The sequence below is a fragment of the Bos indicus x Bos taurus genome, chromosome 29 (genome assembly GCF_003369695.1).
Source record: "Bos indicus x Bos taurus breed Angus x Brahman F1 hybrid chromosome 29, Bos_hybrid_MaternalHap_v2.0, whole genome shotgun sequence".
Taxonomy (NCBI): Eukaryota; Metazoa; Chordata; class Mammalia; order Artiodactyla; family Bovidae; genus Bos; species Bos indicus x Bos taurus.
This window is the reverse complement of record NC_040104.1, coordinates 947,375-967,087: the sequence shown is the minus strand read 5'-3', so window position 1 is coordinate 967,087 and position 19,713 is coordinate 947,375. Positions and strand designations below refer to the sequence as shown.

Here is a 19,713-nt window from a genome sequence, read left to right as displayed (position 1 = left end):
ACAACAGGTCAGCCAGGGCAGGGCCAAGGGCATGAGGACACAACCAAGGCAGCCAAATGCCAGGGAGGATTCTGCAGGAGGGGTGATACTTCACGTGCCTGGTAGGAAGAACTTCCCAAAGGCGTGGCAAAGGCAGGGTGTGGTGGGGCCAGGCGAGGTTGTGGGAACAATGGAGGGCATCAGGCTGCCGGAGGTCTCTGAGGACCAGGAGGGAGTAGTGGGTGGAGACCCAGGAGTAGTCGATACGGGAGAGGTCAACAGGTGACCTGTGGGTGAGTAACTGGACAAGTCTGGCTTGGTGGTCATGGGTGAGGACCTCGGGAAGGCAGAGGGACTAGAGATGGACACCCTCTCGGTGGTCGCCATGGAGGAGGGTCCAGTCACACTCGTGGGGGTGGAGGTCCTCTCGGTGGTCGCCATGGAGGAGGGTCCAGTCACACTTGTGGGGGTGGAGACCCCCTCTGTGGTCGCTGTGGAAGAGGGTCCAGTCACACTCGTGGGGGTGGAGAACCCCTCTGTGGTCACTGTGGAGGAAGGTCCTGTCACACTGCTGGGGGTGAAGGTCCTCTCAGTGGTCGCTGTGGAAGAGGGTCCAGTCACACTCGTGGGGGTGGAGAACCCCTCTGTGGTCACTGTGGAGGAAGGTCCTGTCACACTGGTGGGGGTGGAGGTCCTCTCAGTGGTCGCTGTGGAAGAGGGTCCAGTCACACTGGTGGGGGTGGAGACCTTCTCCGTGGTCGCTGTGGAGGAGGGACCTGTCACACTGGTGGGGGTGGAGGTCCTCTCCATGGTCACCGTGGAAGATGGTCCTGTGACACTGGTGTGGGTGGAGGTTCTCTCCGTGGTCACGGTAGAGGAGGATCCTGGCACACTGGTGGGGGTGGAGACCCTCTCAGTGGTCGCTGTGGAGGAGGGTCCAGTCACACTCATGGGTGTGGAGACCCCCTCTGTGGTCACTGTGGAGGAAGGTCCTGTCACACTCGTGGGGGTGGAGGTCCTCTCAGTGGTCGCTGTGGAAGAGGGTCCAGTCACACTCGTGGGGGTGGAGACACCCTCTGTGGTCACTGTGGAGGAAGGTCCTGTCACACTGGTGGGAGTGGAGGTCCTCTCAGTGATCACTGTGGAAGAGGGTCCAGTCACACTCGTGGGGGTGGAGACCCCCTCTGTGGTCGCTGTGGAGGAAGGTCCTGTCACACTGGTGGGGGTGGAGACCTTCTCCATGGTCACCGTGTAAGAGGGTCCTGTGACACTGGTGTGGGTGGAGGTTCTCTCCGTGGTTGCGGTAAAGGAGGATCCTGGCACACTGGTGGGAGTGGAGACCCTCTCAGTGGTCGCTGTGGAAGAGGGTCCAGTCACACTCGTGGGGGTGGAGACCCCCTCTGTGGTCACTGTGGAGGAAGGTCCTGTCACACTCGTGGGGGTGGAGGTCCTCTCAGTGGTCGCTGTGGAAGAGGGTCCAGTCACACTCGTGGGGGTGGAGACCCCCTCTGTGGTCACTGTGGAGGAAGGTCCTGTCACACTGGTGGGGGTGGAGGTCCTCTCAGTGGTCGCTGTGGAAGAGGGTCCAGTCACACTCGTGGGGGTGGAGACCCCCTCTGTGGTCACTGTGGAGGAAGGTCCTGTCACACTGGTGGGGGTGGAGGTCCTCTCAGTGGTCGCTGTGGAAGAGGGTCCAGTCACACTCGTGGGGGTGGAGACCCCCTCTGTGGTCACTGTGGAGGAAGGTCCTGTCACACTGGTGGGGGTGGAGACCTTCTCCGTCGTCGCTGTGGAGGAGGGACCTGTCACACTGGTGGGGGTGGAGGTCCTCTCCATGGTCACCGTGGAAGATGGTTCTGTGACACTGGTGTGGGTGGAGGTTCTCTCCGTGGTCACGGTAGAGGAGGATCCTGGCACACTGGTGGGGGTGGAAACCCTCTCAGTGGTCGCTGTGGAGGAGGGTCCAGTCACACTTGTGGGGGTGGAGGTCCTCTCGGTGGTCGCTGTGGAGGAAGGTCCTGTCACACTGGTGGGGGTGGATGTCCTCTCCGTGGTCACTGTGGAGGAGGGTCCTGTCACACTCGTGGGGGTAGAGACCCTCTCCGTGGTTGCTGTGGAGGACGGACCTGTCACACTGGTGGGGGTGGAGGTCCTCTCAGTGGTCGCTGTGGAAGAGGGTCCAGTCACACTCGTGGGGGTGGAGACCCCCTCTGTGGTCACTGTGGAGGAAGGTCCTGTCACACTGGTGGGGGTGGAGGTCCTCTCAGTGGTCGCTGTGGAAGAGGGTCCAGTCACACTCATGGGGGTGGAGACCCTCTCAGTGGTCGCTGTGGAGGAAGGTCCTGTCACACTGGTGGGGGTGGAGGTCCTCTCAGTGGTCGCTGTGGAAGAGGGTCCAGTCACACTCGTGGGGGTGGAGACCCCCTCTGTGGTCACTGTGGAGGAAGGTCCTGTCACACTCGTGGGGGTGGAGGTCCTCTCAGTGGTCACCATGGAGGAGGGTCCTGTCACACTGGTGGAGGTGGAGACTGCTGCTGAGGTCACTCTGGAGGAGGATCCTGGCACGCTTGTTGGGGTGTAGACCCTCTCGGTGGTCGCTATGGAGGAGGGACCCGTCACACTGGTGGGGGTGGAGACCCTCTCAGTGATCACTGGGGAGGAGGGTCCTGGCACACTCGTGGGGGTGGACACCCTCTCGGTGGTCACCGTGGAGGAGGGTCCTGGCACACTTGTGGGGGTGGAGACCCTCTCGGTGGTCACCGTGGAGGAGGGTCCCATCACACTTGTGGGGGTGGAGACCCTCTCAGTGGTCGCTGTGGAGGAAGATCCTGTCACACTGGTGGGGGTGGAGGTCCTCTCAGTGGTCGCTGTGGAAGAGGGTCCAGTCACACTCGTGGGGGTGGAGACCCCCTCTGTGGTCACTGTGGAGGAAGGTCCTGTCACACTGGTGGGAGTGGAGACCTTCTCCGTGGTCACCGTGGAAGAGGGTCCTGTGACACTGGTGGAGGTGGAGGTCCTCTCCATGGTCACCGTGGAAGAGGGTACTGTGACTCTGGTGTGGGTGGAGGTTCTCTCCGTGGTCGCGGTAGAGGAGGATCCTGGCACACTGGTGGGGGTGGAGACCCTCTCAGTGGTCGCTGTGGAGGAGGGTCCAGTCACACTCGTGGGGGTGGAGGTCCTCTCGGTGGTTGCTGTGGAGGAGGGTCCTGGGACACTCGTGGGGGTGGAGGTCCTCTCAGTGGTCACCATGGAGGAGGGTCCTGTCACACTCGTGGGGGTAGAGACCCTCTCCGTGGTTGCTGTGGAGGAGGGACCTGTCACACTGGTGCGGGTGGAGGTCCTCTCGGTGGACACCATGGAGGAGGGTCCTGTCACACTGGTGGAGGTGGAGACTGCTGCTGAGGTCACCGTGGAGGAGGGTCCTGGCATGCTTGTTGGGGTGTAGACCCTCTCAGTGGTCGCTATGGAAGAGGGACCCGTCACACTGGTGGGGGTGGAGGTCCTCTCAGTGGTCGCTGTGGAAGAGGGTCCTGTCACACTCGTGGGGGTGGAGACCCCCTCTGTGGTCACTGTGGAGGAAGGTCCTGTCACACTCGTGGGGGTGGAGGTCCTCTCAGTGGTCGCTGTGGAAGAGGGTCCAGTCACACTCGTGGGGGTGGAGAACCTCTCAGTGGTCACTGTGGAGGAGGGTTCTGGCACACTCGTTGGGGTGGACACCCTCTCAGTGGTCACGGTGGAGGAGGGTCCTGGCACACTCATGGGGGTGGAGACCCTCTCGGTGGTCACCATGGAGGAGGGTCCCATCACACTTGTGGGGGTGGAGGTCCTCTCAGTGGTCGCTGTGGAGGAGGGTCCTGTCACACTCGTGGGGGTAGAGACCCTCTCCGTGGTTGCTGTGGAGGACGGACCTGTCACACTCGTGGGGGTGGAGGTCCTCTCAGTGGTCCCTGTGGAAGAGGGTCCAGTCACACTCGTGGGGGTGGAGACCCCCTCTGTGGTCACTGTGAAGGAAGGTCCTGTCACACTGGTGGGGGTGGAGGTCCTCTCAGTGGTCGCTGTGGAAGAGGGTCCAGTCACACTGGTGGGGGTGGAGACCTTCTCCGTGGTCGCTGTGGAGGAGGGACCTGTCACACTGGTGGGGGTGGAGGTCCTCTCCATGGTCACCGTGGAAGATGGTCCTGTGACACTGGTGTGGGTGGAGGTTCTCTCCGTGGTCACGGTAGAGGAGGATCCTGGCACACTGGTGGGGGTGGAGACCCTCTCAGTGGTCGCTGTGGAGGAGGGTCCAGTCACACTCATGGGTGTGGAGACCCCCTCTGTGGTCACTGTGGAGGAAGGTCCTGTCACACTCGTGGGGGTGGAGGTCCTCTCAGTGGTCGCTGTGGAAGAGGGTCCAGTCACACTCGTGGGGGTGGAGACACCCTCTGTGGTCACTGTGGAGGAAGGTCCTGTCACACTGGTGGGGGTGGAGGTCCTCTCAGTGGTCGCTGTGGAAGAGGGTCCAGTCACACTCGTGGGGGTGGAGACACCCTCTGTGGTCACTGTGGAGGAAGGTCCTGTCACACTGGTGGGGGTGGAGACCTTCTCCATGGTCACCGTGGAAGAGGGTCCTGTGACACTGGTGTGGGTGGAGGTTCTCTCCGTGGTTGCGGTAAAGGAGGATCCTGGCACACTGGTGGGAGTGGAGGTCCTCTCAGTGATCACTGTGGAAGAGGGTCCAGTCACACTCGTGGGGGTGGAGACCCCCTCTGTGGTCACTGTGGAGGAAGGTCCTGTCACACTGGTGGGGGTGGAGACCTTCTCCATGGTCACCGTGTAAGAGGGTCCTGTGACACTGGTGTGGGTGGAGGTTCTCTCCGTGGTTGCGGTAAAGGAGGATCCTGGCACACTGGTGGGAGTGGAGACCCTCTCAGTGGTCGCTGTGGAAGAGGGTCCAGTCACACTCGTGGGGGTGGAGACCCCCTCTGTGGTCACTGTGGAGGAAGGTCCTGTCACACTGGTGGGGGTGGAGGTCCTCTCAGTGGTCGCTGTGGAAGAGGGTCCAGTCACACTCGTGGGGGTGGAGACCCCCTCTGTGGTCACTGTGGAGGAAGGTCCTGTCACACTGGTGGGGGTGGAGGTCCTCTCAGTGGTCGCTGTGGAAGAGGGTCCAGTCACACTCGTGGGGGTGGAGACCCCCTCTGTGGTCACTGTGGAGGAAGGTCCTGTCACACTGGTGGGGGTGGAGACCTTCTCCGTCGTCGCTGTGGAGGAGGGACCTGTCACACTGGTGGGGGTGGAGGTCCTCTCCATGGTCACCGTGGAAGATGGTTCTGTGACACTGGTGTGGGTGGAGGTTCTCTCCGTGGTCACGGTAGAGGAGGATCCTGGCACACTGGTGGGGGTGGAAACCCTCTCAGTGGTCGCTGTGGAGGAGGGTCCAGTCACACTTGTGGGGGTGGAGGTCCTCTCGGTGGTCGCTGTGGAGGAAGGTCCTGTCACACTGGTGGGGGTGGATGTCCTCTCCGTGGTCACTGTGGAGGAGGGTCCTGTCACACTCGTGGGGGTAGAGACCCTCTCCGTGGTTGCTGTGGAGGACGGACCTGTCACACTGGTGGGGGTGGAGGTCCTCTCAGTGGTCGCTGTGGAAGAGGGTCCAGTCACACTCGTGGGGGTGGAGACCCCCTCTGTGGTCACTGTGGAGGAAGGTCCTGTCACACTGGTGGGGGTGGAGGTCCTCTCAGTGGTCGCTGTGGAAGAGGGTCCAGTCACACTCATGGGGGTGGAGACCCTCTCAGTGGTCGCTGTGGAGGAAGGTCCTGTCACACTGGTGGGGGTGGAGGTCCTCTCAGTGGTCGCTGTGGAAGAGGGTCCAGTCACACTCGTGGGGGTGGAGACCCCCTCTGTGGTCACTGTGGAGGAAGGTCCTGTCACACTCGTGGGGGTGGAGGTCCTCTCAGTGGTCACCATGGAGGAGGGTCCTGTCACACTGGTGGAGGTGGAGACTGCTGCTGAGGTCACTCTGGAGGAGGATCCTGGCACGCTTGTTGGGGTGTAGACCCTCTCGGTGGTCGCTATGGAGGAGGGACCCGTCACACTGGTGGGGGTGGAGACCCTCTCAGTGATCACTGGGGAGGAGGGTCCTGGCACACTCGTGGGGGTGGACACCCTCTCGGTGGTCACCGTGGAGGAGGGTCCTGGCACACTTGTGGGGGTGGAGACCCTCTCGGTGGTCACCGTGGAGGAGGGTCCCATCACACTTGTGGGGGTGGAGACCCTCTCAGTGGTCGCTGTGGAGGAAGATCCTGTCACACTGGTGGGGGTGGAGGTCCTCTCAGTGGTCGCTGTGGAAGAGGGTCCAGTCACACTCGTGGGGGTGGAGACCCCCTCTGTGGTCACTGTGGAGGAAGGACCTGTCACACTGGTGGGAGTGGAGACCTTCTCCGTGGTCACCGTGGAAGAGGGTCCTGTGACACTGGTGGAGGTGGAGGTCCTCTCCATGGTCACCGTGGAAGAGGGTACTGTGACTCTGGTGTGGGTGGAGGTTCTCTCCGTGGTCGCGGTAGAGGAGGATCCTGGCACACTGGTGGGGGTGGAGACCCTCTCAGTGGTCGCTGTGGAGGAGGGTCCAGTCACACTCGTGGGGGTGGAGGTCCTCTCGGTGGTTGCTGTGGAGGAGGGTCCTGGGACACTCGTGGGGGTGGAGGTCCTCTCAGTGGTCACCATGGAGGAGGGTCCTGTCACACTCGTGGGGGTAGAGACCCTCTCCGTGGTTGCTGTGGAGGAGGGACCTGTCACACTGGTGCGGGTGGAGGTCCTCTCGGTGGTCACCATGGAGGAGGGTCCTGTCACACTGGTGGAGGTGGAGACTGCTGCTGAGGTCACCGTGGAGGAGGGTCCTGGCATGCTTGTTGGGGTGTAGACCCTCTCAGTGGTCGCTATGGAAGAGGGACCCGTCACACTGGTGGGGGTGGAGGTCCTCTCAGTGGTCGCTGTGGAAGAGGGTCCTGTCACACTCGTGGGGGTGGAGACCCCCTCTGTGGTCACTGTGGAGGAAGGTCCTGTCACACTCGTGGGGGTGGAGGTCCTCTCAGTGGTCGCTGTGGAAGAGGGTCCAGTCACACTCGTGGGGGTGGAGAACCTCTCAGTGGTCACTGTGGAGGAGGGTTCTGGCACACTCGTTGGGGTGGACACCCTCTCAGTGGTCACGGTGGAGGAGGGTCCTGGCACACTCATGGGGGTGGAGACCCTCTCGGTGGTCACCATGGAGGAGGGTCCCATCACACTTGTGGGGGTGGAGGTCCTCTCAGTGGTCGCTGTGGAGGAGGGTCCTGTCACACTCGTGGGGGTAGAGACCCTCTCCGTGGTTGCTGTGGAGGACGGACCTGTCACACTCGTGGGGGTGGAGGTCCTCTCAGTGGTCGCTGTGGAAGAGGGTCCTGTCACACTCGTGGGGGTGGAGACCCCCTCTGTGGTCACTGTGGAGGAAGGTCCTGTCACACTCGTGGGGGTGGAGGTCCTCTCAGTGGTCGCTGTGGAAGAGGGTCCAGTCACACTCGTGGGGGTGGAGACCCCCTCTGTGGTCACTGTGGAGGAAGGTCCTGTCACACTGGTGGGGGTGGAGGTCCTCTCAGTGGTCGCTGTGGAAAAGGGTCCAGTCACACTCGTGGGGGTGGAGACCTTCTCAGTGGTCGCTGTGGAGGAAGGTCCTGTCACACTGGTGGGGGTGGAGGTCCTCTCAGTGGTCACTGTGGAAGAGGGTCCAGTCACACTCGTGGGGGTGGAGACCCCCTGTATGGTCACTGTGGAGGAAGGTCCTGTCACACTCGTGGGGGTGGAGGTCCTCTCAGTGGTCACCATGGAGGAGGGTCCTATCACACTGGTGGAGGTGGAGACTGCTGCTGAGGTCACTCTGGAGGAGGATCCTGGCACGCTTGTTGGGGTGTAGACCCTCTCGGTGGTCGCTATGGAGGAGGGACCCGTCACACTGGTGGCGGTGGAGACCCTCTCAGTGATCACTGTGGAGGAGGGTCCTGGCACACTCGTGGGGGTGGACACCCTCTCGGTGGTCACCGTGGAGGAGGGTCCTGGCACACTTGTTGGGGTGGACACCCTCTCGGTGGTCACCGTGGAGGTGGGTCCTGGCACACTCGTGGGGGTGGAGACCCTCTCTGTGGTCGCTGTGGAGGAGGGTCCTGTCACACTGGTGGAAGTGGAGGTCCTCTTGGTGGTCACCATGGAGGAGGGCCCAGTCACACTGGTGGGGGTGGAGGTCCTCTCAGTTGTCGCTGTGGAAGAGGGTCCTGTCACACTCGTGGGGGTGGAGACCCCCTCTGTGGTCACTGTGGAGGAAGGTCCTGTCACACTGGTGGGGGTGGAGGTCCTCTCAGTGGTCGCTGTGGAAGAGGGTCCAGTCACACTCGTGGGGGTGGAGACCCTCTCAGTGGTCGCTGTGGAGGAAGGTCCTGTCACACTGGTGGGGGTGGAGGTCCTCTCAGTGGTCGCTGTGGAAGAGGGTCCAGTCACACTCGTGGGGGTGGAGACCCCCTCTGTGGTCACTGTGGAGGAAGGTCCTGTCACACTCGTGGGGGTGGAGGTCCTCTCAGTGGTCGCTGTGGAAGAGGGTCTAGTCACACTCGTGGGGGTGGAGACCCCCTCTGTAGTCACTGTGGAGGAGAGTCCTGTCACACTGGTGGGGGTGGAGACCTTCTCCGTGGTCGCTGTGGAGGAGGGACCTGTCACACTGGTGGGGGTGGAGGTCCTCTCCATGGTCACCGTGGAAGATGGTCCTGTGACACTGGTGTGGGTGGAGGTTCTCTCCGTGGTCACGGTAGAGGAGGATCCTGGCACACTGGTGGGGGTGGAGACCCTCTCAGTGGTCGCTGTGGAGGAGGGTCCAGTCACACTCGTGGGGGTGGAGGTCCTCTCGGTGGTCGCTGTGGAGGAAGGTCCTGTCACACTGGTGGGGGTGGATGTCCTCTCCGTGGTCACTGTGGAGGAGGGTCCTGTCACACTCGTGGGGGTAGAGACCCTCTCCGTGGTTGCTGTGGAGGACGGACCTGTCACACTGGTGGGGGTGGAGGTCCTCTCAGTGGTCGCTGTGGAAGAGGGTCCAGTCACACTCGTGGGGGTGGAGACCCCCTCTGTGGTCGCTGTGGAGGAAGGTCCTGTCACACTGGTGGGGGTGGAGGTCCTCTCAGTGGTCGCTGTGGAAGAGGGTCCAGTCACACTCGTGGGGCTGGAGACCTTCTCAGTGGTCGCTGTGGAGGAAGGTCCTGTCACACTCGTGGGGGTGGAGGTCCTCTCAGTGGTCACCATGGAGGAAGGTCCTGTCACACTGGTGGAGGTGGAGACTGCTGCTGAGGTCACTCTGGAGGAGGATCCTGGCACGCTTGTTGGGGTGTAGACCCTCTCGGTGGTCGCTATGGAGGAGGGACCCGTCACACTGGTGGCGGTGGAGACCCTCTCAGTGATCACTGTGGAGGAGGGTCCTGGCACACTCGTGGGGGTGGACACCCTCTCGGTGGTCACCGTGGAGGAGGGTCCTGGCACACTTGTTGGGGTGGACACCCTCTCGGTGGTCACCGTGGAGGTGGGTCCTGGCACACTCGTGGGGGTGGAGACCCTCTCTGTGGTCGCTGTGGAGGAGGGTCCTGTCACACTGGTGGAAGTGGAGGTCCTCTTGGTGGTCACCATGGAGGAGGGCCCAGTCACACTGGTGGGGGTAGAGGTCCTCTCAGTGGTCGCTGTGGAAGAGGGTCCTGTCACACTCGTGGGGGTGGAGACCCCCTCTGTGGTCACTGTGGAGGAAGGTCCTGTCACACTCGTGGGGGTGGAGGTCCTCTCAGTGGTCGCTGTGGAAGAGGGTCCAGTCACACTCGTGGGGGTGGAGACCCTCTCAGTGGTCGCTGTGGAGGAAGGTCCTGTCACACTGGTGGGGGTGGAGGTCCTCTCAGTGGTCGCTGTGGAAGAGGGTCCAGTCACACTCGTGGGGGTGGAGACCCCCTCTGTGGTCACTGTGGAGGAAGGTCCTGTCACACTCGTGGGGGTGGAGGTCCTCTCAGTGGTCGCTGTGGAAGAGGGTCTAGTCACACTCGTGGGGGTGGAGACCCCCTCTGTAGTCACTGTGGAGGAGAGTCCTGTCACACTGGTGGGGGTGGAGACCTTCTCCGTGGTCGCTGTGGAGGAGGGACCTGTCACACTGGTGGGGGTGGAGGTCCTCTCCATGGTCACCGTGGAAGATGGTCCTGTGACACTGGTGTGGGTGGAGGTTCTCTCCGTGGTCACGGTAGAGGAGGATCCTGGCACACTGGTGGGGGTGGAGACCCTCTCAGTGGTCGCTGTGGAGGAGGGTCCAGTCACACTCGTGGGGGTGGAGGTCCTCTCGGTGGTCGCTGTGGAGGAAGGTCCTGTCACACTGGTGGGGGTGGATGTCCTCTCCGTGGTCACTGTGGAGGAGGGTCCTGTCACACTCGTGGGGGTAGAGACCCTCTCCGTGGTTGCTGTGGAGGACGGACCTGTCACACTGGTGGGGGTGGAGGTCCTCTCAGTGGTCGCTGTGGAAGAGGGTTCAGTCACACTCGTGGGGGTGGAGACCCCCTCTGTGGTCACTGTGGAGGAAGGTCCTGTCACACTGGTGGGGGTGGAGGTCCTCTCAGTGGTCGCTGTGGAAAAGGGTCCAGTCACACTCGTGGGGGTGGAGACCTTCTCAGTGGTCGCTGTGGAGGAAGGTCCTGTCACACTGGTGGGGGTGGAGGTCCTCTCAGTGGTCGCTGTGGAAGAGGGTCCAGTCACACTCGTGGGGCTGGAGACCTTCTCAGTGGTCGCTGTGGAGGAAGGTCCTGTCACACTGGTGGGGGTGGAGACCTTCTCCGTCGTCGCTGTGGAGGAGGGACCTGTCACACTGGTGGGGGTGGAGGTCCTCTCCATGGTCACCGTGGAAGATGGTTCTGTGACACTGGTGTGGGTGGAGGTTCTCTCCGTGGTCACGGTAGAGGAGGATCCTGGCACACTGGTGGGGGTGGAAACCCTCTCAGTGGTCGCTGTGGAGGAGGGTCCAGTCACACTTGTGGGGGTGGAGGTCCTCTCGGTGGTCGCTGTGGAGGAAGGTCCTGTCACACTGGTGGGGGTGGATGTCCTCTCCGTGGTCACTGTGGAGGAGGGTCCTGTCACACTCGTGGGGGTAGAGACCCTCTCCGTGGTTGCTGTGGAGGACGGACCTGTCACACTGGTGGGGGTGGAGGTCCTCTCAGTGGTCGCTGTGGAAGAGGGTCCAGTCACACTCGTGGGGCTGGAGACCTTCTCAGTGGTCGCTGTGGAGGAAGGTCCTGTCACACTCGTGGGGGTGGAGGTCCTCTCAGTGGTCACCATGGAGGAGGGTCCTGTCACACTGGTGGAGGTGGAGACTGCTGCTGAGGTCACTCTGGAGGAGGATCCTGGCACGCTTGTTGGGGTGTAGACCCTCTCGGTGGTCGCTATGGAGGAGGGACCCGTCACACTGGTGGCGGTGGAGACCCTCTCAGTGATCACTGTGGAGGAGGGTCCTGGCACACTCGTGGGGGTGGACACCCTCTCGGTGGTCACCGTGGAGGAGGGTCCTGGCACACTTGTTGGGGTGGACACCCTCTCGGTGGTCACCGTGGAGGTGGGTCCTGGCACACTCGTGGGGGTGGAGACCCTCTCTGTGGTCGCTGTGGAGGAGGGTCCTGTCACACTGGTGGAAGTGGAGGTCCTCTTGGTGGTCACCATGGAGGAGGGCCCAGTCACACTGGTGCGGGTGGAGACCCTCTTCGTGATCGCCTTGGAGGAGGGTCCCGTCACACTTGTGGTTGTGGAGACCACCCCTGAGGTCACCATGGAGGAGGGTCCTGGCAAACTCATCGGGGTGGAAACCCTCTCAGTGGTCACCGTGGAGGAAGGTCCTGTCACACTCGTGGGGATGGAGACCCTCCCTGTGGTCACTGTGGAGGACAGTCCTGTCTCACTGGTGGGGGTGGAGGTGGTGATGGCCGTGCTGGGGCAGTAGCTCTTGTCACAGCAGAGCAAGCGGATCTGGTAGTTCAAGCACATCTGGCCACTCTGGTCCTGGTTCCGGCACACCAGGCCCACCTCTAGCTGGCACAGTACTACCTGGCCCAGGTCCGGCAGGGGGATGTCCGGCAGCTCCTCAGCCCGACACTCCAGCTTCAGAGGCTGCTCACAGATAGCCCCACCGGCTGCCTGGATGTTAGCATAGGTCTCATAGTCCCCCCCATAAGCCCCTGGCATTGGGTAGCTCTTGTCCATCCAGTCTGTCCAGGCACACCGACGTTCACAGGTGGTGGACTCAGTCCCTGGGGACGTGGGGACCAAGGTGGTCCCAGAGGTGTGGGTCTTTGGGGAGGACAAAGTGGCCATAGAGGTGGTGGTGGTGGTGGGGCCCAGGGTAGTGCCCAGTGAGGAGGTGCTGGGCTCAGGCCCCGGAGGGGATAGGGAGGTGCTGGTGCCCACCCCTGTGTGGGAGGTAGCCTGGCCTGTGCTGAGTGTGGTGACTGGGGGTCTGGTCGTGGTCTCAGAGGGCCTGGTGGGGAGCTCTGTGATTTGTGTCATGCCCTTGGAGGTTGTGGGTGGCAGGAATTGGGTGTGGGTGGTGGCCCTGGTAGTGGGCATCACTGGGCTGGGGGGCAGGTTGGTCACAGAGGTGGACTCAAGAATGTGGGAAGTCACCACAGTGACTGTGGAGGGGGCACCAGTCAAAGTTGGCTTCGGGGTCATGGGCAGGACTTTGGAGGAAGAGAATGGGGGCCAGGTCGTGGTGGAGGTTGGGGGCCATGGCCCTGTTGCTGTGGAGCTGCCAGGGGGCAGGGAAGTGGACCGGAGGCCTGGGGTGGCTGTGGTGGGGCAGTGTCGGACATCATCACAGCAGTAAACACGGATGTTGTAGTTGAAGCACATGGTGAAAGGCCCTCTCTGGTCCTCGTTCCTGCACACCAACCCTGTTTCCAGGCTGCAGTTGAGCACCTGCCCGATCTGGTCGATGCTGACTTCAGGGTAGTTCTCTGCCCGGCATTCAATCTTCTCTGGGTCCTGGCACATTTTGCCACCTGCAGCTCGGATATTGTCGTAGGTCTCTATGTCTCCACCCATAACCCCTGAGGTGGGGAAGTCCACATCAAACCACTCTGTCCACTTGCACTTGGGTTGACAGCTGGTCGTGCCCTGGCTGGTGGTGGCCCCAGTGGTGGCCGTAGTGGGGGCTGGGGTGCTGGTCTCGGGGTGCTGGGTGGATCGGGTGTATGTTGTGCTCAGTGCTATTTCTGTTGGCAGCCGAGCTGTGGAGGTTTGAGTTGTTGCCAACACCGAGGTGGGCCCCTGGGAGGTTTTCTGAGTCAGGAGGACCGACGTGGCTGTCCCCGGGGAGGTGGACCCTGTGGATCCTGGCAGAGATGTGGGGTGTGTGCCTGTCTGGCCTGGACTCAAGGCCGTCACTCGGGTCGTGAGTCGCGTGGAAAGGGCAGGCACTGGTGTGGCACTGCTGGCAGGGGACCCGGTAACCACTGTGCTCCCCGTCTGTGTTCTGGTCTGTGTGGGTGTTGGCACAGCAGTGGAGGTGGTGCTGGAGGCAGCAGAGGCAGTGGGGACTGTGCCAGTGGAGATGGCGGCAGTGGGCACTGTAGCAGTGACAACCGCAGCAGTGGGAGCTGTGGCATTGGAGGTGGCAGCTATAGAGATGGTGGCAGTAGAGGTGGTGGCCGAGGGCACTGTTGCTGTGGTGGCCATGGGCACTGACGCTGTGGTGGCCGTGGGCACTGTAGCACTGGTGGCTGTGGGCACTGTAGCTGTGCTGGTGGTGGCTGTGGTGGCTGTGGGCACTGTAGCTATGGTGGTGGTGGCTGTGGGCACTGTGGCAGTGGTGGTGGTAGCCGTGGGCACTGCGGCAGTGGTGGCCGTGGGCACTATAGCTGTGGTGGTGGTGGCCATGGGCACTTCAGCAGTGGTAGCAGTGCCAGCAGTGGCTGTGTAAGTGGTGGCCATGGGAACTGTAGTAGTGGCTGTGGAGGAGGTGGCCATGGGCACTGTAGCCGTGGTTGCTGTGGGCACTGTAGCTGTGGTGGTGGTGGCTGTGGTGGCCGTGGGCACTGTAGCTGTGGTGGCAGTGGCCGTGGGCACTGTAGCTATGGTTGCTGTGGGCACTGTAGCTGTGGTGGTGGTGGCTGTGGTGGCCGTGGGCACTGTGGCAGTGGTGGCCGTGGGCACTGTAGCTGTGGTGGTGGTGGCCGTGGGCACTGTGGCAGTGGTGGATGTGGGCACTGTAGCTGTGGTGGCCATGGGCACTGTAGTTGTAGTGGCCGTGGGCACTGTAGCTATGGTGGCAGTGGTTGCTGTGGGCACTGTAGCTGAGGTGGTGGTGGCTGGGGTGGCCGTGGGCACTGTGGCAGTGGTGGCCGTGGGCACTGTAGCTGTGGTGGTGGTGGCCGTGGTGGCCGTGGGCACTGTAGCTGTGCCAGCAGTGGCTGTGGAGGCGGTGGCCGTGGCCGTGGGGGATGTGGTGGCCGTGGGCAGCGTGCAGTGGTTGTACTCACAGCACAGCACACGCATCCTGTAGTTGTAGCACATCTTGAACAGGCCCAGTTGCTCGTCGTTCCTGCAGACCAGGCCCAAGTGGATGTCGCAGTGCACTCGCTGGCCCACCTGCTCCGGTGTCAGGCCAGGGTAGTTCTCAGCCTCACACTCTATCTCTTGAGGCTGCTTGCACACGGCCCCACCCGCACCCCTGATCTTCTCATAGGTCTCGAAGTCTCCTCCGCCCTCCTCATACTTGGGGTAGTCCACGTCAAACCACACTGTCCACTTGCACTTGGGTTGACAGCTGGTCATGCCCTGGCTGGTGGTGGCCCCAATGGTGGCCGTAGTGGGGGCTGGGGTGCTGGTCTCGGGGTGCTGGGTGGATCGGGTGTATGTTGTGCTCAGTGCTGTTTTTGTTGGCGGCCAAGCTGTGGAGGTTTGAGTTGTTGCCAACACCGAGGTGGGCCCCTGGGAGGTTTTCCGAGTTGGGAGGACTGACGTGGCTGTCCCCGGGGAGGTGGACCCTGTGGATCCTGGCGGAGATGTGGGGTGTGTGCCTGTGTGGCCTGGACTGGAGGCCGTCACTCGGGTCGTGACTCGCGTGGAAAGGGCAGGCACTGGTGTGGCACTGCTGGCAGGGGACCCGGTAACCACTGTGCTCCCCGTCTGTGTTCTGGTCTGTGTGGGTGTTGGCACAGCAGTGGAGGTGGTGCTGGAGGCAGCAGAGGCAGTGGGGACTGTGCCAGTGGAGATGGCCGCAGTGGGCACTGTAGCAGTGACAACCGCGGCAGTGGGAGCTGTGGCATTGGAGGTGGCAGCTGTAGAGATGGTGGCAGTGGTGGTGGTGGCCGTGGGCACTGTGGCAGTTGTAGCAGTAACAGCAGTGGCTGTGGAGGTGGTGGCCGTGGGCACTGTAGTTGTGGTGGCAGTGGCCGTAGTGGCTCTGGGCACTATGGCTGTGGTGGTGGCAGCCATGGGCACCGTAGCAGTGGTGGCCCTGGGCACTGTAGCTGTGGTGGTGGTGGCCGTGGTGGCTGTGGGCACTGTGGCTGTGGTGGTGGTTTCCGTGGGCACTGTGGCAGTGGTGGCTGTGGGCACTGCAGCTGTGGTGGCTGTGGGCACTGTGGCAGTGGCTGTGGAAGTGGTGGCTGCGGGCACTGTAATAGTGGCTGTGGAGGTGGTGGCCGTGGGCACTGTAGCAGTGGTGGTCGTGGGCACTGCAGCAGTGGTAGCAGTGCCAGCAGTGGCTGTGGAGGCAGTGGCCGTGGCCGTGGGGGACGTGGTGGCCGTGGGCAGCGTGCAGTGGTTGTACTCACAGCACAGCACACGCATCCTGTAGTTGTAGCACATCTTGAACAGGCCCAGTTGCTCGTCGTTCCTGCAGACCAGGCCCAAGTGGATGTCGCAGTGCACTCGCTGGCCCACCTGCTCCGGTGTCAGGCCAGGGTAGTTCTCAGCCTCACACTCTATCTCTTGAGGCTGCTTGCACACGGCCCCACCCGCACCCCTGATCTTCTCATAGGTCTCGAAGTCTCCTCCGCCCTCCTCATACTTGGGGTAGTCCACGTCAAACCACACTGTCCACTTGCACTTGGGTTGACAGCTGGTCATGCCCTGGCTGGTGGTGGCCCCAATGGTGGCCGTAGTGGGGGCTGGGGTGCTGGTCTCGGGGTGCTGGGTGGATCGGGTGTATGTTGTGCTCAGTGCTGTTTTTGTTGGCGGCCAAGCTGTGGAGGTTTGAGTTGTTGCCAACACCGAGGTGGGCCCCTGGGAGGTTTTCCGAGTTGGGAGGACTGACGTGGCTGTCCCCGGGGAGGTGGACCCTGTGGATCCTGGCGGAGATGTGGGGTGTGTGCCTGTGTGGCCTGGACTGGAGGCCGTCACTCGGGTCGTGACTCGCGTGGAAAGGGCAGGCACTGGTGTGGCACTGCTGGCAGGGGACCCGGTAACCACTGTGCTCCCCGTCTGTGTTCTGGTCTGTGTGGGTGTTGGCACAGCAGTGGAGGTGGTGCTGGAGGCAGCAGAGGCAGTGGGGACTGTGCCAGTGGAGATGGCCGCAGTGGGCACTGTAGCAGTGACAACCGCGGCAGTGGGAGCTGTGGCATTGGAGGTGGCAGCTGTAGAGATGGTGGCAGTGGTGGTGGTGGCCGTGGGCACTGTGGCAGTTGTAGCAGTAACAGCAGTGGCTGTGGAGGTGGTGGCCGTGGGCACTGTAGTTGTGGTGGCAGTGGCCGTAGTGGCTCTGGGCACTATGGCTGTGGTGGTGGCAGCCATGGGCACCGTAGCAGTGGTGGCCCTGGGCACTGTAGCTGTGGTGGTGGTGGCCGTGGTGGCTGTGGGCACTGTGGCTGTGGTGGTGGTTTCCGTGGGCACTGTGGCAGTGGTGGCTGTGGGCACTGTAGCTGTGGTGGCTGTGGGCACTGTGGCAGTGGCTGTGGAGGTGGTGGCCATGGGCACTGTGGCTGTAGTAGCCGTGGGCACTGTAGCTGTGGTGGCAGTGCCAGTAGTGGTAGCAGTGGCAGCAGTGGCTGTGGAGGCGGTGGCCGTGGACACTGTCTCAGTGGTGGCAGTCACAGTAGGCACTGTCGCAGTGGTTGCTGTGGGCACTGTAGATGTGGGGGCAGTGACAGTGGTGGCAGTGGCTATGGAGGCGGTGGTTGTGGGCACTGCGGCAGTGGTGGCACTGGGCACTGTAGCACTCATGGCAGTGGCAGTGGGCACTGTGGCAGTAGTAGCTGTGGGCACTGTAGCAGTGGTGGCCGTGGGCACTGTAGCAGTGGGGGCGGTGGTAGTGGTGCCAGGGGCTGTGGAGGGGGTGGCAATGGACACTGTCACAGTGGTGGCATTCTCAGTGGGCACTGTGGCAGTGGTGGTGGTGGCTATCGGCACTGTAGTAGTGGCTGTGGAGGTGGTGGCCGTGGGCACTGTGGCCGTGGTTGCTGTGGGCACTGTAGCTGTGGTGGTGGTGGCCGTGGTGGCCGTGGGCACTGTAGCTGTGGCAGCAGTGGCTGTGGAGGCGGTGGCCGTGGCCGTGGGGGATGTGGTGGCCGTGGGCAGCGTGCAGTGGTTGTACTCACAGCACAGCACACGCATCCTGTAGTTGTAGCACATCTTGAACAGGCCCAGTTGCTCGTCGTTCCTGCAGACCAGGCCGAAGTGGACATCGCAGTGCACTCGCTGGCCCACCTGCTCCGGTGTCAGGCCAGGGTAGTTCTCAGCCTCACACTCTATCTCCTGGGGCTGCTTGCACACGGCCCCACCCGCACCCCTGATCTTCTCATAGGTCTCGAAGTCTCCTCCGCCCTCCTCGTACTTGGGGTAGTCCACATCAAACCACTCTGTCCACTTGCACTTGGGTTGACAGCTGGTCGTGCCCTGGCTGGTGGTGGCCCCAGTGGTGGCCGTAGTGGGGGCTGGGGTGCTGGTCTCGGGGTGCTGGGTGGATGGGGTGCGTGTTGTACTCAGTGCTGTTTCTGTTGGCGGCCAAGCTGTGGAGGTTTGAGTCGTTGCCGACACCGAGGTGGGCCCCTGGGAGGTTTTCTGAGTCGGGAGGACCGACGTGGCTGTCCCCGGGGAGGTGGACCCTGTGGATCCTGGTGGAGATGTGGGGTGTGTGCCTGTCTGGCCTGGACTCAAGGCCGTCACTCGGGTCATGAGTCGCGTGGAAAGGGCAGGCACTGGTGTGGCACTGCTGGCAGGGGACCCGGTAACCACTGTGCTCCCCGTCTGTGTTCTGGTCTGTGTGGGTGTTGGCACAGCAGTGGAGGTGGTGCTGGAGGCAGCAGAGGCAGTGGGGACTGTGCCAGTGGAGATGGCGGCAGTGGGCACTGTAGCAGTGACAACCGCGGCAGTGGGAGCTGTGGCATTGGAGGTGGCAGCTGTAGAGATGGTGGCAGTGGTGGTGGCCGAGGGCACTGTCACTGTGGTGGCCGTGGGCACTGTAACAGTGGTGGTGGCCGTGGGCACTGTAGGAGTGCGGGCAGTGGCAGTGGTGGCAGTGGCTATGGAGGAGGTGGTCATGGGCACTGTGGCAGTGGTAGCAGTGGCAGCAGTGGCTGTGGAGGCAGTGGCCGTGGGCACTGCAGCTGTGGTGGCTGTGGGCACTGTGGCTGTGGGCACTGTAGCTGTGGTGGCTGTGGGCACTGTGGCTGTGGGCACTGCAGCTGTGGTGGCTGTGGGCACTGTGGCTGTGGGCACTGTAGCTGTGGTGGCTGTGGGCACTGTGGCAGTGGCTGTGGAAGTGGTGGCTGCGGGCACTGTAATAGTGGCTGTGGAGGTGGTGGCCGTGGGCACTGTAGCAGTGGTGGTCGTGGGCACTGCAGCAGTGGTAGCAGTGCCAGCAGTGGCTGTGGAGGCGGTGGCCGTGGCCGTGGGGGACGTGGTGGCCGTGGGCAGCGTGCAGTGGTTGTACTCACAGCACAGCACACGCATCCTGTAGTTGTAGCACATCTTGAACAGGCCCAGTTGCTCGTCGTTCCTGCAGACCAGGCCCAAGCGGATGTCACAGTGCACTCGCTGGCCCACCTGCTCTGGTGTCAGGCCAGGGTAGTTCTCAGCCTCACACTCTATCTCTTGAGGCTGCTTGCACACAGCCCCACCTGCACCCCTGATCTTCTCATAGGTCTCGAAGTCTCCACCACCCTCCTCATACTTGGGGTAGTCCACGTCAAACCACTCTGTCCAGTGACAGTGAGGCTCACAGGTGGTGGTGGCCGGGAACACAGAGCTGCTGCCCTCTGGGGTCGTGTTTGTGGTCAGCTTGGTGGATGGGGACTGCGAGGTGGTCACTGCCGTGGTTGGGTGGGTGGTTCCTGTGGTGGGCGTGGTCTGGGAGGATGGAGGCTGGCTGGTGCCACAGGGCACATAGTCGCAGCAGAGGACCCTCAGCTTGTAGTTGAGACAGAGTGGGGGGCTCTGCTCACTGTTGAAGCAAGTCAAGCCCTTGTCCCGGCTGCACTCCACCTTCTGGCCCAGCGTCTCCAGGGGTATGCCTGGGAGTAGCTGCGCCTGGCACTCAATGTCCACGGGGGCCAGGCAGACCTGGTAGCCCCTCTGCCTCAGGTTCTCGAATGTTTCAAAATCTCCCCCGCTCATGCCTGGCTCTGGATGGCCTCCGTCATACCAGTCGGACCAGTGGCAGACCTTCCGCACACACACAGTGGACGGGGTGGGGACCAAGCCTGTGGGCAGAGGGCAGGGGTCCCCATCAGC

General features: G+C 62.7%; 1 protein-coding gene across 1 annotated transcript in view; it reads right to left on the bottom strand.

Annotated features, from left to right (window-relative positions):
• MUC5B (mucin 5B, oligomeric mucus/gel-forming) overlaps positions 1–19,713 on the bottom strand; it is a 43,852-nt gene that overhangs the window by 7,857 nt on the left and 16,282 nt on the right. The window contains exons 32-50 of the mRNA XM_027532951.1: positions 18,469–19,682; positions 9,946–17,928; positions 9,490–9,673; positions 9,241–9,380; positions 8,865–9,025; positions 8,649–8,809; positions 8,001–8,138; positions 7,783–7,922; positions 5,134–7,422; positions 4,576–4,651; positions 4,059–4,250; positions 3,627–3,872; positions 3,357–3,440; positions 3,139–3,278; positions 2,956–3,085; positions 2,437–2,576; positions 1,953–2,113; positions 1,753–1,897; positions 99–1,494 (exon numbers count right to left, since the gene is read on the bottom strand). Coding sequence (XP_027388752.1) covers positions 99–1,494; positions 1,753–1,897; positions 1,953–2,113; positions 2,437–2,576; positions 2,956–3,085; positions 3,139–3,278; positions 3,357–3,440; positions 3,627–3,872; positions 4,059–4,250; positions 4,576–4,651; positions 5,134–7,422; positions 7,783–7,922; positions 8,001–8,138; positions 8,649–8,809; positions 8,865–9,025; positions 9,241–9,380; positions 9,490–9,673; positions 9,946–17,928; positions 18,469–19,682 — 15,120 coding nt within the window. The remainder of the gene's footprint in view (positions 1–98; positions 1,495–1,752; positions 1,898–1,952; positions 2,114–2,436; positions 2,577–2,955; positions 3,086–3,138; positions 3,279–3,356; positions 3,441–3,626; positions 3,873–4,058; positions 4,251–4,575; positions 4,652–5,133; positions 7,423–7,782; positions 7,923–8,000; positions 8,139–8,648; positions 8,810–8,864; positions 9,026–9,240; positions 9,381–9,489; positions 9,674–9,945; positions 17,929–18,468; positions 19,683–19,713) is intronic.